General features: G+C 39.1%; 2 protein-coding genes across 2 annotated transcripts in view; one reads left to right on the top strand and one right to left on the bottom strand.

Moving 5' to 3' along the window:
• Positions 1–390: 390 nt before the first annotated feature.
• The window catches only part of NDUFAF2 (NADH:ubiquinone oxidoreductase complex assembly factor 2), a 225,447-nt gene continuing 209,850 nt past the window's right edge, over positions 391–15,987 (bottom strand). The window contains exon 4 of the mRNA XM_003408053.4: positions 391–8,942. Within this exon, the coding sequence (XP_003408101.1) occupies positions 8,703–8,942 (240 nt within the window). The 3' untranslated portion in view covers positions 391–8,702. The remainder of the gene's footprint in view (positions 8,943–15,987) is intronic.
• On the top strand, positions 3,735–4,728 carry SMIM15 (small integral membrane protein 15). The gene has a single exon (XM_010588162.3). It carries the CDS (start codon positions 3,735–3,737, stop codon positions 3,957–3,959), a length of 225 nt encoding a protein of 74 aa, XP_010586464.1. The 3' UTR covers positions 3,960–4,728.

Below are 15,987 nucleotides of genomic sequence, written 5' to 3'. Positions count from 1 at the left end.
TTTACTTTGGGCAAGTATCAATCATTCTTTCCTAAATTAAAAACAAACAACAAAAAAAGCTTTTTCACACAGCATGGATGTCTTTTCCCTTAGTAATAAAGTTCAGGGGATCCACGAGGGTCCTGCTTCTTTGCCTGTTTTATGTGTGGATTTAACTAATGCCCCACCTGAGAAGAGAGAGGCTTGAAGTGGGGTGTGAACCAGCAGAAACTCGCCAGAATACTTAAAGGGTCCTATATGACCCTCACCTTGACTTCGGGCGGTTTGTGGAGATCAACACCCTTCTCTAGAACGCTATTTGTTCTGTTTCTACTCGCCAAAGACCTCGCCCACACAGGGGCCTCCATCAACTGTCTGGCTTCGGCAGACGAGGCGGGCCGTTCCCGAATGACCCCAGGGGCAAAGGCCCAAGACTCTCAGCACCGACGCGGACCTCGAGGCCAGAGGCTCGGTCCGCCCCGTGCCTCCACGCCCACCCTTTCGTCCCCGGTTGGAGGTTCCGGCTTCGGGCTCTAGGCCCAGGCGAGCCCCGACGCCGCCGCTAGCCGGCGCGGCCTCACCTGCCGCTCCCCGGAAATCCCAGAGCCGCCCCACCCCCGCCCCGCGTCCTCCGAGGCCGAGGTGCCGGGCCCCACGCAGCACGGGCCTCAGCCGGAAATTGGCCCCCGACTTCCTCACGCCCGACGGAAAGCCGGGGTCGGCTGTGGGCGGGACGGAAAGCTGGGGCTTCCTTCTTCCTGCTTCCGGTTTGGCGGTGAGTTGGGAGTGGGGTCTGCGCCCGGGTTTGGGCACCTTGCGGGGAAGGCTGGTTGTGAGTGCTGCGCTCGTTTTACCCCCGTGCCCAAGGGAGGTGGCCACGGAGCTGGTGGCGTGGTGGGGCCGACCTCGGATGCCTGGGGCTCCTCCGTTCTGGAGCCCCGCCGGCTCCCCCGCGGGATGGGAGGCCCGCGCCCATCAAGGCCGAGGGTCAGGGGTGGATGTGGCCCCCAAGGACCAGCGGCCCGGTTGTGGGGATGGATGAGTGAGCAGGGGGGAGACAATATAAGGAGAGAAGGACAAAAGGGAAAGTACCGATGGCGGCACAGTGTCGCCAGGTGCAGCTTCAGGTGCCGCGCGGTTCTGCCGCGGAGATAAACCCGTCTCGGACAGAAGAAGAGTGATATTTATATTGAACTATGGGAGGCGCGGGCGTTTGGGTCTAGAATTGAGGTTCACAGGAGGTATGTGGCGTGTGGACGATAACTCCTTTCTGAGTGTTAATGGCTATAACTTTACTCCCTTTCTAATCATTATCGCAGAGTTCTTTTAAACTGAAGCTTGCATTATTCATTCATTACTGGCCTGGAGAAGCTGAAGAAAGATTGGTCTCAGTAGAGCCCAGCAATGGGTTCCCGACTGTGTGGGCGGGGCATATAAAGGCTAGGCTGTTAAACAATACGTTAGACACTTTAATGTGTCTTAGTTGAAAAAAGAGATTTTTTTTTGTTGAATTTTTTTTTTAATCGTGAAAGGATTAAATTAAAACCATTGACAACAGGGTTTTTGAGATTATGGTGTAGCGAATGATTTATATTTTATTGCGGTTATCTGTTTTTTTAATAAAGAACACAAACTGTATAATAGGTAGACAAGAGTCAGGCCAGCTGCTTGCTTTTATATAAAGTTGTTGTTAGGTGCCGTCGATCATAGTGGCCTTATGCACAACAGAACGAAACAGTGCCAGGGTTCTGTGCCATCCTGTTCCTAAAATATAAAATATTATCTACACCTCTCTTTTTAGTATAAAAAGTTAAAGATTTAGGAATGGATATGCTGTAATATCGTTGGAGAGGTCTTTTTACATATCAGTGAGCCAACTTGTCTTTTTGTATGTCTGAGCCCTGGTGGTCCAGTGGTTAAGTTCTGGGCTGCTAACCAAAAAGGTCGGCAGTGCGAATCCCCCAGCTACTCTTGGGAAACCCTGTGGTGCAGTTCTTCTATGTCTTGTGTGGAAACCACCTCAATGGCCCATAACAACATATCTGAGCATACCTAATTGTATTGAAATAAGTTAACAGTAATACTGGATAGCCAGTAATTAGTATTTTTTTTTATAGAGCATTTGCAGTAAATTCAGTTAGGAGGAAATAGATACTAAACGCCTACAATGTGTCAGGCAGTTTTATCATGTCAAGTATCTGTTGTATATACAGAATTCAGCAGTTTTCCATTTAAAATTTTATTGTGACTATCCTGAAAGTTGTGACTTAATTTTTTCTTTTTATCCATTCTTTTCAACCCTCCCACTAAACAATTTAAGCCTTCTCCTGGAAGTGTGTGGTAGAACTAAAGAAGACAAAAGGGTCATCCTAAATGGTGATTTACTCATTAATAATCCCAGGACAGAGTTAGAGATCACTCCTCAAGCATAAGGTAGATGATTTTTTAATCCCAGCTGAAATTTAAGTGGCTGCGTATATACCCATTCCCTACACAGGTATTCTGATTCTCCATTTTGAACAGAGGTTGACAAAAACATGAAAGGCAAAACAGAAAATGTTGCTCAATTCCACACCATCCTCATTTGCTAGATGGCCCTTCCCTTCCAACCTGAAAAAGGAACAAAATGCATGGCACCTGTCAAGGTCACTTTGCTCATTTTTTAAATTATGTTTATCCCCATGAGGATCCCCAGATATGAAAGAGGACATAAAATAGCATGTCACTTTTTGTGTATACTTCTTAGCATATGAATGTGGATGTTATCATTGCTTTCTTTCCATTCACATGCTCTGTAGCTTGTCCTTCTCAAACCTCAAATTTGTACTTTTAAAAAATTTTAAATTAGTATGCAAAAATAAATAGGAATTGGCTCAAAATTCCTTTACAAAGCTGTGCTAAATAGTTTGTTTTGAATATAAAAGGCATGTGAGAATGCATAGTGAGATTCCACATAGTTTTTACTTTTATCTGTTTTATTGTCACATCTTGTGTTACTATTCTGGTTGTCCCTAGTTAAAAAATTTTTTTCCTATTTGAAGATGACGTTAGCTGCTGTGAGTTGGCCTCGACTCATGGCAGCCCCATGCCCAATGAAAGGAGAAGCTCCCTGGTCCTGTGCCATTCCTATGGATGTTTGCAGATTGGACTGTTCTGATCCATAGGGTTTTCATTGGCTGATTTTTGGGAGTAGATTGCCAGGCCTTTCTTCCTAGTTTTATTCTGGAAGTTCCGCTGAAACCTGTTCAGCAGCATAGCAACACGGAAGTTGCTACGGACAGATGGGTGATGTTTGTGCATAAGGTGCATTGGCCAGGAATTGAATGTGGGTCTTCCGCATGGAAGGCAAGACTTCTACCACTGAATCACCAGATGTCCCCTATCTGGAGATGATAAAAAAAAACAAAACAAACCTGTTGCCATCGAGTCGATTCTGACTCGTAGCAACTCTATATAGGACAGAGTAGAACTGCTCCATAAAGTTTCCAAGGGGCACCTAGCGGATTCGAACTGCTGAACTTTCAGTTAGCAGTAGTAGCACTTAACCACTATACCACCAGGGATCCTGCTGGAGATATTAGTCCTTATTAAAATAGTACCTTTTTTCTTTAAAGCTAATGAGTGACAATGTATTCTGCATTAACCAGTTGTCTGTATGATGTAACTTTTCCCAAAATACGATTAACAATATAGTCTTTCTCCTGTGGTTTTTTTCTTCCCCCTCGACCTCCAGTTTTCCTCAGACCACTACAAAGATGTTTGATATAAAGGCATGGGCTGAGTATGTTGTGGAATGGGCTGCAAAGGACCCATATGGCTTCCTTACGACAGTGATTTTGGCCCTTACACCACTGTTCCTAGCAAGTGCTGTGCTGTCCTGGAAATTGGCCAAGATGATTGAAGCCAGGGAAAAGGAGCAAAAGAAGAAACAAAAACGTCAAGAAAATATTGCAAAAGCCAAACGACTGAAAAAGGATTGAAGGAAAGAGGAGGCTCTGCAGGCAAAGAAAAATCATTTGGAAAATGATGCAACTTTGGAAGGACCCACTAAGGTTTCTTCTTTGGATTTTGTGACAGTATTACTTAGTAAACAAAGTCTGACCATATGGGAGAATCCTGTTAGCACTGACCTCAATAATGTAGTAATGTTTAGTTTCGGATGTAAAAGATTGTTGGTGTCTATTGACAGTTACTGTAAATTGGCATTTATTATGCTACATATTTTTTATAACTGACCTAGTCATTTGTCAGTTATTTTGCAGCATATGTACTGAAATGAAAACATCCTATGGAGAAAAATAATTTTAAATTATGAACTCTAATCAAATAATGGCTTAAATTAAGGCCCTGTTTTGGACAAAGGAAATGATGAATGTAAAAGTGAAAATTATCCTTTCTGAGGTGAAAAGTGTGCTTTGGTTTAAAAAAGATACAGTATATTAATCACATCTTTTATCATTATTGCTTATTTCTTGGAATAGAATAATTTCTGCCTTTTCCAAAATGATATTAATAAATATTTCTATTTTCTGCATTGATTTTCTGATTTTAGCCTTAGAGATATTAATATAATTATCAGACATTCTGCATTTTTGTAAACCTAATTTTACAAAGAGTTCTCTTATTAACTATGTAGAATACCATCTACTGGATATAACTATTTGTACTTATGAATACTGCCATTTTCTTAGAGATGATTTGTTGAGAAGAATAAAACTATGATTTAAAGCTTGCATTTAAAATGCCAAACATTGTAGTACCTTGGAGCCAGTTTTTTCTTGCTTGCTAAACAGAAATGTGAAAGTTAAAATGTCATATCTGATAGTTTGTTGATTATATTACCACTTTTATTTTTTATTTCATTCTTTGTTTTAACTCGTGATAGTGATGTCTTATACTTTTCGATCAGTTTCAAGGTGAAAATTAAAATTTCAAGTTTTAAGGAACTTTTATGAATGACAGTTAAGTCATAATTCATAAATGGTAAAGAAAAACATTTTGGGCATAGTAGCGATTGGGTGAAAATAAGTAAGCTATATGAAATGAAAATGTACTATATAATTAGAAGAGCTAACTTGATTAAGTAGTATAACTGGAATTTTTTCCTATTAAATGTGACTTTTATAAATACAGGGTCAAGTAATTTTTTCACTGCTATTTAATATATTACTAATGTTTCTCTACCCCTGATATGAATTTTAATTTCCTGGACAATTTAAATTGTCCAACAGCCCTAATTTAAAAATGAAACTAGATACTGAAATAAGTTTGATTTATAAAGAGGTCCTGGGATTTTGTTTTGTTTTTGGTGTAATTCAAGTTAGATATGTTATGGAAGTTAGACTTTTCAAAGAGTTACAAATTTTAATTATAGCTAAGCATTCTCATTAGAGTTTAGGACAGTGTTTCTCAAATTTGAGAATTTGAGGACCCCTGAGAATGTTTATGGATAGTTTGCGTAATGCTTAATGCTATTATTTTAGGTTACTACTTGGTCCCAGTGTAATGAACTTACTTACTTCTTTGGAACTACTGGCCCCCATAGGTCTGTAGACCCTGTTTAAGAAAAACTAGCTTAAGATAGCTTGAGTCCTGGGGGTGCAGTGGTTAAGAGTTTGGCTGCTAACCGAAGGTTGGCAGTTTGAATCTACTAGCTGCTCTTTGGAAACCCTGTGGGACAGTTCTCTGTCCTGTAGGGTTGCTATGAGTCGGAATTGACTCAACAGCAACAGGTAGCTTAAGATATGTCTAAAATGTTCACGTGTCTGCAGTCAAGCTGTTCCATGGAAGGAATTTATAAACATATGTCTTGCTTATGGCCACAGTTTTGGAGTAAAAGTATTAAGTAAAGTATATATTCACTATGGAGCCCTGGTGGCATAGGGGCCAAAAGCTCCACTGCTAACTAAAAGCTAAGCAGTTTGAATCTACCAGGTGCTCCTTGGAAACCCTATGGGGCAGTTCTACTCTGTCCTGTAGGTTGCTATGAGTCAGAATCGACTGGATGGTAACGGCTTTTTTTTTTTTTTTCCTTAAGTATGCTGTACCTGAAGTTATGAAAACTAGATACAGTCAGTTACCCTTGTAAGGTTGTTTTGGGGGAGAAAAGGAACAAGCTACTCCCACACTGCCTATAACACACATTTATCAAAAAAATGTTGGTTTGTCAAAATTTGATCCACTGTCCCTCCAATAAGCATGTGTAAGTGCATTGTTTACTTGATTTCTTTGCATTAGGCAAACTGGAAATAAGCTTGGAAAGGTATAAGCTGGAAACCCAGTGTTGAAATACATAATAATAAATAGCTCTTCATCCATTCCCTCCTTCCTTACACATGAAGTAAAGGAAAGTGGTGAGGGGCACTTGGTACCTATTCTGCTTCCAAGTTAGAGGAAGTTTGACTCCTATTTAGGAATGATAGCTTTTATGTTTATAATTAGTCATAGGCTCTACTCTGATGTACTTCATATCTGTAATAAATATTTAAGGGCATATTTTACATTTCTCAAACATATTTCAAGGAATTTCGTGGTCTGGGCAACAAGGTAGATAGGTTTTTGTCCTGCATGATTTCTCATTAATTTGACTACCATTCACTCTCTTCTACCCCTCTTTTCTCTCAAAATAACACAAACACAGTTTGAGAAAGCCTGGTCTAAATAAATTCAGGTCACATTTTAAATAGTGTGGTTAATGAGACAGCATTAAAAAAAAAACCAATGTACTGGTATTCATTCTAAGGTTAATTAAAATGAATAAATCACAGCCAGAAATCGGTAAGTAAAAGTAGGAATGGAAAAGGATAACAGATAATGGGCAAAAATTATTCCTGCACTTAGTTGATTTTTCAAGGCCTGGCTAATTGGCAAACTGTACATGATTAAACAATAGTCAATACAACATTTTTTGTACTTGAGCAATATGTGTAATGTAAGCACATTGTAAAAACAAAAAAAAAGCTCTAGTAGAGCTATAGAAAGGAAGAATATGATGCTCTTTATGTTGAAATGAACACTTTTGAAATAAAGAATTTGTTTTGCATAGGTTGGAAGTTTGTCTTAAAGGGAAGAAAAGCATTTTCACTATAAAAAACTTTGAAGTGTTCTAATATGACTATTTAAAAACAATATGAAAATGCTGGCCAAGCTAATATTTTCCTTAATAATTCAGTTCTGTTTTGCATGTGGGTGGCCTAAACCCAAGTATAAAAGCTTTAGAAAAGCAGTGTTAATTACAGCAAGATTATAGTTACATTTTTATATATGACATTTAACTCCATTCACTTGTCCCCTAATCATGCAACCAGTCATCCTAAAAATGTCAGCCTTGAGAAAAGGAGTATGGATGGATTACTACAAATTTCATTCCCACCTTCCAAAAGCACCTTCAAAGTGCTTGGTGGGCCAGTGTCCTCATCATCTTACTGGAATAGAAAGCAGTTCCCCACAAGGACTCTTGGCTAAAATTTTCTTTTGCTGCTTATGTAAAACGTATTTTAAAACGAGGACCTTAAAAATAAAAATTAATGCAAATTATGCCATATGTTGAAGATATTTATAGACAGACTATATGGTACATGGCAAACATTTGCAAAAATTGTACACAGAATACAATTAATAAGCTAATAGGAATTTTTGGCAGTAGAAGTACTCTAGCATCTGTTAGAACATTTACAATTTTCCCTGCGATACAGGATTCAACAACGGCCGAATCTGAATTCACAGTCCAATTATAGTACAAATTATACCCCCTTTTAGATCGCCTATTGGCTAGTCCCTTTTTTAGCCACCTCTATGGTTTACATGTAACATGGGTATGGTTTACATGTAACATGGGTATGGTTTACATGTACTAGTCTGTTGTAATGACTAAAGAGGCACAATGATCTCATGGTAACAGTACTGTTGGAATGTTAGTATTATCACTTAGGGGCTTTATTTTTACTCAATAAGTACTTTTTTGTGATCTTACATTTGATTATTTTAGTACAAAAGCTGTATAAAGTACTTTTCTATAGTATATTTCTTAGGCAATTAAAGTTTTTACCTGCTGAAAGGTCAAAACTTTAACCATTGTGTTTTTAGGAATTCATTGTTAATAGTGAACCAAGGATTTCCTAATATTTTACAGAACATAAAAATTTGGGTCATTCATTGAACACCTATTATATGCCAAACACTGGGAAAAGAAATCTATATTAGAATAGCGACAGAAGCTTAGTTGTGCACTCGAGAAAATATATGGTCCTCCAAAATTTTTAATAAAATCCAAGTTAACATTTTTGGCTAGTTCTTTAGAATCTTAAGAGTATGTTCCCAGAAGTAGTCTTCTCATTAGTTTTTTCATCTACATTTGATCATTTAGGAGAGCTCTCTGTGTACCCTAATAATTTCTACCAAGATACATCTGTGGGTAGTACCTAGATGATTGTAAGGATTCCAAATGTACTCAGGATTCACAGCCACGTGACACTTCTCAAGGATGTAATCCAAGGAGAGAAAAACGAATCTAAGCAAATTCATGAACAGAATGATAACTAAAATAGAGGATTTAAGTCTGAAAGAAGTTAGGTTTCTATACTTCACAATCTCACATTTCTTATGCATACTGAAATACTCTTAATGGAAAAGAGAACTATTGTACATTCGGAAAATACAAGAGAACTTTCTACTTATTTGTTAAAGTACGTCCTTACTAAGGAAATGATTTTACCACAGTGCATTCACTTATTTTGGCTCTTGCCATGTGGCATCCAGGATCCTGGCTGAAAGGTTTTACCAGTGCTGCTGGGATCCTCTGAGGGCTCTTCCTTTCCGAAGTACGGAGCAGAGGCATGGCCTTTAATTTGAGTTTGAGCAGGTGGAGCCAAGAGTTCCTCTTTACGTAGTAGTTTTTCTTTTTCATAAATATCTTGGCCTTTTATTTTCATTTCTTCTCTATATTTTTCATTCTTTAAGATTTCCTGCAGGTAATAAATTATTAAATTTCAATTAGAAAAAAATACACGTTTTTATGAATATAGCCAGTAAAAATAAAATATATACATGATTTTGCTTTGCATTTAAGTAGTGTATTGCTATATACAGGATAAATTTGAAAGAAATATTTGATTATATACCAGTGTTATAGAAATGAATTAAATTCAACAGTGAATTAAATAGTTCTGCCTCATTAAATAATATAATAGAAATAGGAAATGCTGGGTGGTATAGTGGCTAGGAGCTACAGCTGCTAACCAAAAAGGTTGGCAGTTCCAATCCACCAGGTGCTCCTGGAAACTATGGAGCAGTTCTACTTTGTCCTACAGGGTCGCTATGAGTTGGAATAGACTCTACGGCAGTGGGTTTGGTTTTTGTTTTCTTGTATATAGAAATATGGAGTCCTGGTGGCACAGTGGTTAAAAGTTCAGGTGCTAACCAAAACGGCTGGGAGTTTGAATCCACCAGCTGATCCTTGGAAACCCAATGGGGCAGTTCTACTCTGTCTTATAGGGTCCCTGTGAGTTGGAATCAACTTGACAGGTGTGGTTTTGATTATATAGAAATACCACTCAAAAAAGTGAAGCAAGTTATTTAACATGATATATTACACAAGAACAGATCACTCTGTCAAAGATTTTCCAAGTTTAACAGCTACTTTCTGTCTCAAAAGCTAATCATCAGTGACAGTACTTTTCCACTGCAGATGAAGTGAATGGCTGGAAGGTGAAATGCCTTCCGAAAGGTGTTCCTACCACTCTTTTCAATGTGGAAGTTAAAGTGTGGATGCTAAGGCCACCTTTTGCAGTTCCCTTCCTCCTCTAGGATACTGTGGAAGTGGAGGATAGGAATGGAATAAGTTCAGCATGTCTTAGACACCAATTCCAGAGAAGAGCTCTGCTATTGGAAATGTTTCCTCAAAGCAGTGCAAACAATTTGTGCAATACATTTCTGTTTCTCAAACGTGCTGTTCTATCTAGAAGGATCTATACCAAAGAATTACATTGACCGTATTACTCTATTTCATCAAATACAAGGCCATTGATTTTAAGAAGCATTATTACATGTACACTAAAAAAAGCAGTTAGACTTCTTCACACACATCCTGATTTCAGAGGTGTTAACATTTGGAAAAGATGTGCACGTTAAAACAGATGAAATACAGTAATTTCATCTTTTTATTGAGTTCTTTGTATTGCTGATTGTTTCTGAACACATGAAATTTTTTAATGTTCTTTTTGATTGTATTTTCTGATGTTTCTTTAAGAACAACATATATTTCATTTTCAATATAAAAAATCAGAATATTAAAGTAACTGATTTATCTGACGACAGTGAGTGAAACGATTTCTCCCCCCCTTTCTTTTTTGCTCTTACCTGCATTCTCACATGTCTCTATTTCAGAATTGTTGGTGTTTTTTTAATTGTACTTTAGATGAAGGTTTACAGAACAAACTAGTTTCTCATTAAATAGTTAGTATACACATATTGTTTTATGACATTGGTTAACAACCCCATGACATGTCAACACTCTCCCTTTTCGACCTTGGGTTCTCTATTACCAGCTTTCCTGTCCTCTCCTGCCTTCTAGTCCTTGCACCTGGGCTGTTGTTGTGCCCCTTCAGTTTCGTTTTGTTTTATCAGCCTGCCTAATCTTTGGTTGAAGGGTGAACATCAGAAGTGACTTCATTACTGAGCTAAAAGGGTGTCTGGGGGCCATACTCTCAGGGTTTCTTCAGTCTCTGTCAGGCCAGTAAGTCGGGTCTTTTTTTGTGAGTTAGAATTTTGTTCTACATTTTTCTCCAGCTCTGTCCGGGGCCCTCTATTGTGATCCCTGTCAGAGCTGTCAGTGGTGGTAGCCAGGCACCATCTCGTTGAACTGGACTCAGTCTGGTGGAGGCTATGGTAGATGCGGTCCATTAGTCCTTTGGACTCATCTTTCTCTTGTATCTTTAGTTTTCTTCATTCTTCCTTTCTCCAGAAGGGCTGAGACCAGTGGAGTATCTTAAGTGGTCACTCACAGGCTTTTAAGACCCCAGATGCTACTCACCAAAGTAGAATGTAGAACATTTTCTTTATAAATTATGTTATGCCAATTGAGCTAGATGTTCCCCGAGACCATAGCCCCCATAGCCCTCAGCCCAGAAATTCGGTCCATCAGGGAGTCTGGATGTGTCTATGGAGCTTCCATAGCCTTGCCTTGTACAAGTTGAGCTGGCTTCCCCAGTATCATCTACTGTCTTACCCTTCACCAAAGTTACTACTTAATCTATTGTCTATTGAGTGTTTTTCCATCCCCACCCATCCCCTCGCTGGTAACCATTCAAGATTGTTTCTTTTTGTGTGTAAACCTTTTCATGAGTTTTTACAGTAGTGGTTTCATACAATATTTGTCCATTTGTAATTGACTTATTTCACTCAGCAGAATGCCCTCCAGATTCATCCATGTTATGAGATGCTTCACAGATTTATCGTTGTTCTTTTTTGACACCTAATACTCCACTGTGTGTATGTACCATAGTTTGTTTATCCATTCGTCTGTTGATGGGCATCTAGGTTGGTTCCATCATTTTGCTATTGTGAACAATGCTGCAATGAACATGGGTGTGCATATGTCTATTTGTGTGACGACTCTTATTTCTCTACAATATATTCCTAGGAGTGGGATTGCTAGATTATATGGTATTTCTATTTCTAGCTTACTAAGGAAGCGTCAGATTGTTTTCCAAAATGGTTGTATCATTGTGCATTCCCACCAGCAGTACATAAGAGTTCTGATCTCCCTGCAGCCTCTCCGACATTTCTTATTTCCTGTTTTTTTGATTTGTGCCAGTAATGCTGGGGTGAGATGGTATCTAATTGTGGTTTTGATTTGCATTTCTCTAATGGCTAGTGATCACGAGCATTTCCTCATGTGTCTGTTGGCCGCTTTAATGTCTTCTTTGGTGAAGTGTCTGTTCATTTCCTTTGACCATTTTGTAATTGGATTATTCGTCTTTTTGTTGTAGAAGTGCTGGATTTTCCTGTAGATTTTAGAGATTAGACCTTTGTTGGATTTGTAATAGCCAAATATTTTTTTCCCAGTCTGTAGGTTCTCTTTTTACTCTTTTGGTGAAGTCTTTTGATGAATGTGTTTAATTTCTAGAAGATCCCAGTTATCCAGCTTCTCATCTGGAGTTTGTGTATTGTTGGTTATGGTTTGTATCCTGTTAATATTTATGCCTATTCCCAAGAAAGGTGATCCAGATGAATGTGGAAATTATAGAACAATATCATTAATATCACACACAAGCAAAATTTTGCTGAAGATCATTCAAAAACGGCTGTAGCAGTATATCAACAGAGAACTGCCAGATATTCAGGCTGGTTTCAGAAGAGGACGTGGAACCAGAGATACCGTTACTGATGTCAGATGGATCCCGGCTGAAAGCAGAGAATACCAGAAGGATGTTTACCTGTGTTTTATTGACTATGCAAAGGCATTCGACTGTGTGGATCATAATAAATTATGGATAACACTGCAAAGAATGGGAATTCCAGAACACTTAATTGTGCTCATGAGGAACCTTTACATAGATCAAGAGGCAGTTGTTCAGACAGAACAAGGGGATACTGATTGGTTTAAAGTCAGGAAAGGTGTGTGCCAGAGTTGTATTCTTTCACCATATCTATTCAATCTGTATGCTGAGCAAATAATCCAAGAAGCTGGACTATATGAAGAAGAACGGGGCATCAGGATTGGAGGAAAACTCATTAACAACCTGTGTTATGCAGATGACACAACCTTGCTTGCTGAAAGTGAAGAGGACTTGAAGCACTTACTAATGAAGATCAAAGACCACAGCCTTCAGTATGGATTGCACCTCAACATAAAGAAAACAAAAATCCTCACAACTGGCCCAATGAGCAACATATGATAAATGGAGAAAAGATTGAAGTTGTCAAGGATTTCATTTCACTTGGCTCCACAATCAACAGCCATGGAAGCAGCCGTCAAGAAATCAAAAGATCCATTGTAGTGGGTAAGTCTGCTGCAAAGGACCTCTTCAAAGTGTTGAAGAGCAAAGATGTCACCTTGAAGACTAAGGTGCGCCTGACCCAAGCCATGGTATTTTCAATTGCATCATATGCATGTGAAAGCTGGAAAATGAATAAGGAAGACCGAAGAAGAATTGACGCCTTTGAATTGTGGTGTTGGCGAAGAATATTGAATATACCACGGACTGCCAAAAGAACGAACAAATCTGTCTTAGAAGAAATACAGACAGAATGCTCTTTAGAAGCAGGGATGGTGAGACTGCATCTTACATACTTTGGACATGTTGTCAGGAGGGATCAGTCCCTGGAGAACGACATGATGCTTGGGAGAGTACAGGAAAGAGGAAGACCCTTAATGAGGTGGATCGACACAGTAGCCGCAACAATGAGCTCAAGCATAACGATTGTGAGGATGGCTCGGGACCAGGCGGTGTTTCATTCTGTTGTGCGTAGGGTGTTTCATTCTGTTGTGCGTAGGGTCGCTATGAGTCAGAACCGATTGGACAGCACCTAACAACAACATCATTGATCCTATTTTTTATTCTATGAACTTTATAGTTTTTGGCCTTATATTTAGGTCTTTGATCCATTTTGAATTAGGTTTTGTGTATGGTGTGAGGTATGGGTCCTGTTTCATTTTTTTGCAGATGGACATCCAGTTTTGCCAGCATCATTTGTTAAAAAAAAAAAAAAACACAACTGTCTTTTCTCCATTTGATGGACTTTGGACCCTTGTTGAAGATCAGGTGACTGTAGATTCATGCATTTACATCTGGGTTCTCAATTCTGTTTCATTGGTCAATGTGTCTGTCATTGTTACGAGTAGCAGGCTGTTTTTTTAAATTGTGCTTTAAGTGAAAGTTTGCAATTCAAGTCAGTTTTCTCATACAAAAACATACACACATTGTTATGTGACTCTAGTTGCATTCCCTACAATGTGACAGCACACTCCTCTCCCCCCTATATTTCCTGTGTTCATTCAACCAGCTCCTATCCCCTTCTGCCTCTGGACAGGAGCTGCTCACTTAGTCTCATGTATCTACTTGAGCCAAGAAGCACGCTCTTCACCAGTATCAATTTATGACTTATAGTCCAGTCTAATCTTTGTCTGAAGAGTTGGTTTCAGGAATGGTTTTAGTTCTGGGCTAACAGAGAGTCTGGGGGCCATGTCTTCTGGCATCCCTCCAGTCTCAGTCAGACTATCAAGTCTGGTCTTTTTACTAGAATTTGAGTTCTGCACCCCACTTTTCTCCTGCTCCATCAGGGACTCTCTGTTGTATTCCCAGGCTGTTTTGGCTACTGAGGCTGGTGGTATAGTAGGTACTGAGGTCAGACAGTGTGAGTCCTACTTTATTCTTCTTCTTCAATAGTACTTCACTTATCTGGGACTTCTTCCCTTTCCATATAAAGTTAACCATTAGTTTTTCCATCTCTTTAAAGAATGCTGTTGGTATTTGGATTGTAATTGCAGTGTATTTTTAAATGCTTTGGGTAGAATTGTCATTTTCCCAGTGTTGAGTCTACCTATCCATGAGCATTATATGTTTTTCCATTTATGTAGATCTCTTTTGGTTTCTTGCAGCAGTGGAAAAAAAAAAAAACCTTTTTGATTGTAGTGTTACAGACTTTGTTTTAGACTTGAAGAGGGGTCCATCTAATGACACTTCCCTTTCAAAGCAAACGTGTGGGAAAGAACAATATTTATGAATATTCTTGTTATTTTCACAACAGGGCAATTCCCCATGAGTAGTCTACTTTAAGAACTGTAGGAACTATGAGTTTAGGGCAGTTGCTATGAGTAAGGGTGGGAGTAGAGAAGTTAGGCTTTGCCTTTCAGACAGATACCTTGTAGAATTCTCAGGTAATCTGATAATGCTTTACAAAGGAAATCTCTCGTGATGATACTAGAAATCTGGAAATAATGGAAGTAGACAAAGATAATGCTTCATATCTCCTTATCTTCAAGACCCTCTAATAACGGCAGTGTCTTCATGGAAGCTCCATCTTTGGAGCAGAATGAAAAGTTCAGGACCAATTTAAACTTGCACTAGTAACCACCAATAGGTAGCAAGAAGCTACTGAGAAGTCGGTATGAAGCTTGCTTGGTTTTGGTATAGGACCAGTCACATGGCCCCAAGCTGCCCAAGCCTACTTTATTTACTCCACCGCTACTGTTGCCCTGGTGGCACAATGGTTAACAGCTCAGTTGCTAACCAAAAGGTCGGCAGTTTGAATCCACCAGTTGCTCCTTGGAAACCGTAAGGGGCAATTCTACTCTGTCCTGTAGGGTCACTATGAGTCAGAATCGACTCGACAGCAATGTATTGTTTTTCCTACTGTTTCAGTCTTACAGCTGCATAAAAGGAAACGGAGGGCAGAGATCCATTCTCCTTTCCTCTTATCCTGCGTTTGCATAATTTCTCTTAAAAAAACCAAACCCACCGCCGTCCAGTAGATTCCAACTCATAGCGACCCTATAGGACAGAGCAGAACTGCCCCATAGGGTTTCCAAGGCTATAAATCTTTACGGAACCAGATTGCCACATCTTTCTCCAGTGGGCATTTTTTTTCTCCAGTGGAGCAGCTGGTGAGTTTGAAGAGCCGACCTGTTGATTAGCAGTTAAGCACTTTAACCACTGCGCCACCAGGACTCCTAATTTCTCTTTACTCAAAACTATTCTGCCAAGTCAATCTCTTTCTTATAACAGCTGTTTAGGCAAATGAAAAGCCAATCTGAATGTTAATTATTTTTACATATGAAGATGGATTAAAGGTTGCAGAGGTAGAGAACATGGAGACTATCATTTTTCCAAGAAAAGAATTTCCTTTTTTAAAAAAACTAATTGTTACCAGACTCCTGCTAACAGCTTCCAGGAAAATTAAACAGAACATAAATCGTTTATGAAAGGAAATCTAGTTTTCTAAATATTTGGAAGAGACAAAAGTAGTTGTAGTTTGATGGAGAAAATAGGAATTTGTAGACTTAAAGGT

This window comes from Loxodonta africana, chromosome 2 (genome assembly GCF_030014295.1).
Source record: "Loxodonta africana isolate mLoxAfr1 chromosome 2, mLoxAfr1.hap2, whole genome shotgun sequence".
Taxonomy (NCBI): Eukaryota; Metazoa; Chordata; class Mammalia; order Proboscidea; family Elephantidae; genus Loxodonta; species Loxodonta africana.
This window is presented reverse-complemented; position numbering and strand designations above follow the sequence as displayed.

What these genes read in the sequence shown, in the direction of transcription:
- SMIM15 (XM_010588162.3), top strand. Translation starts at nt 3,735, where the DNA reads ATGTTTGATATAAAGGCATGGGCTGAGTATGTTGTGGAATGGGCTGCA.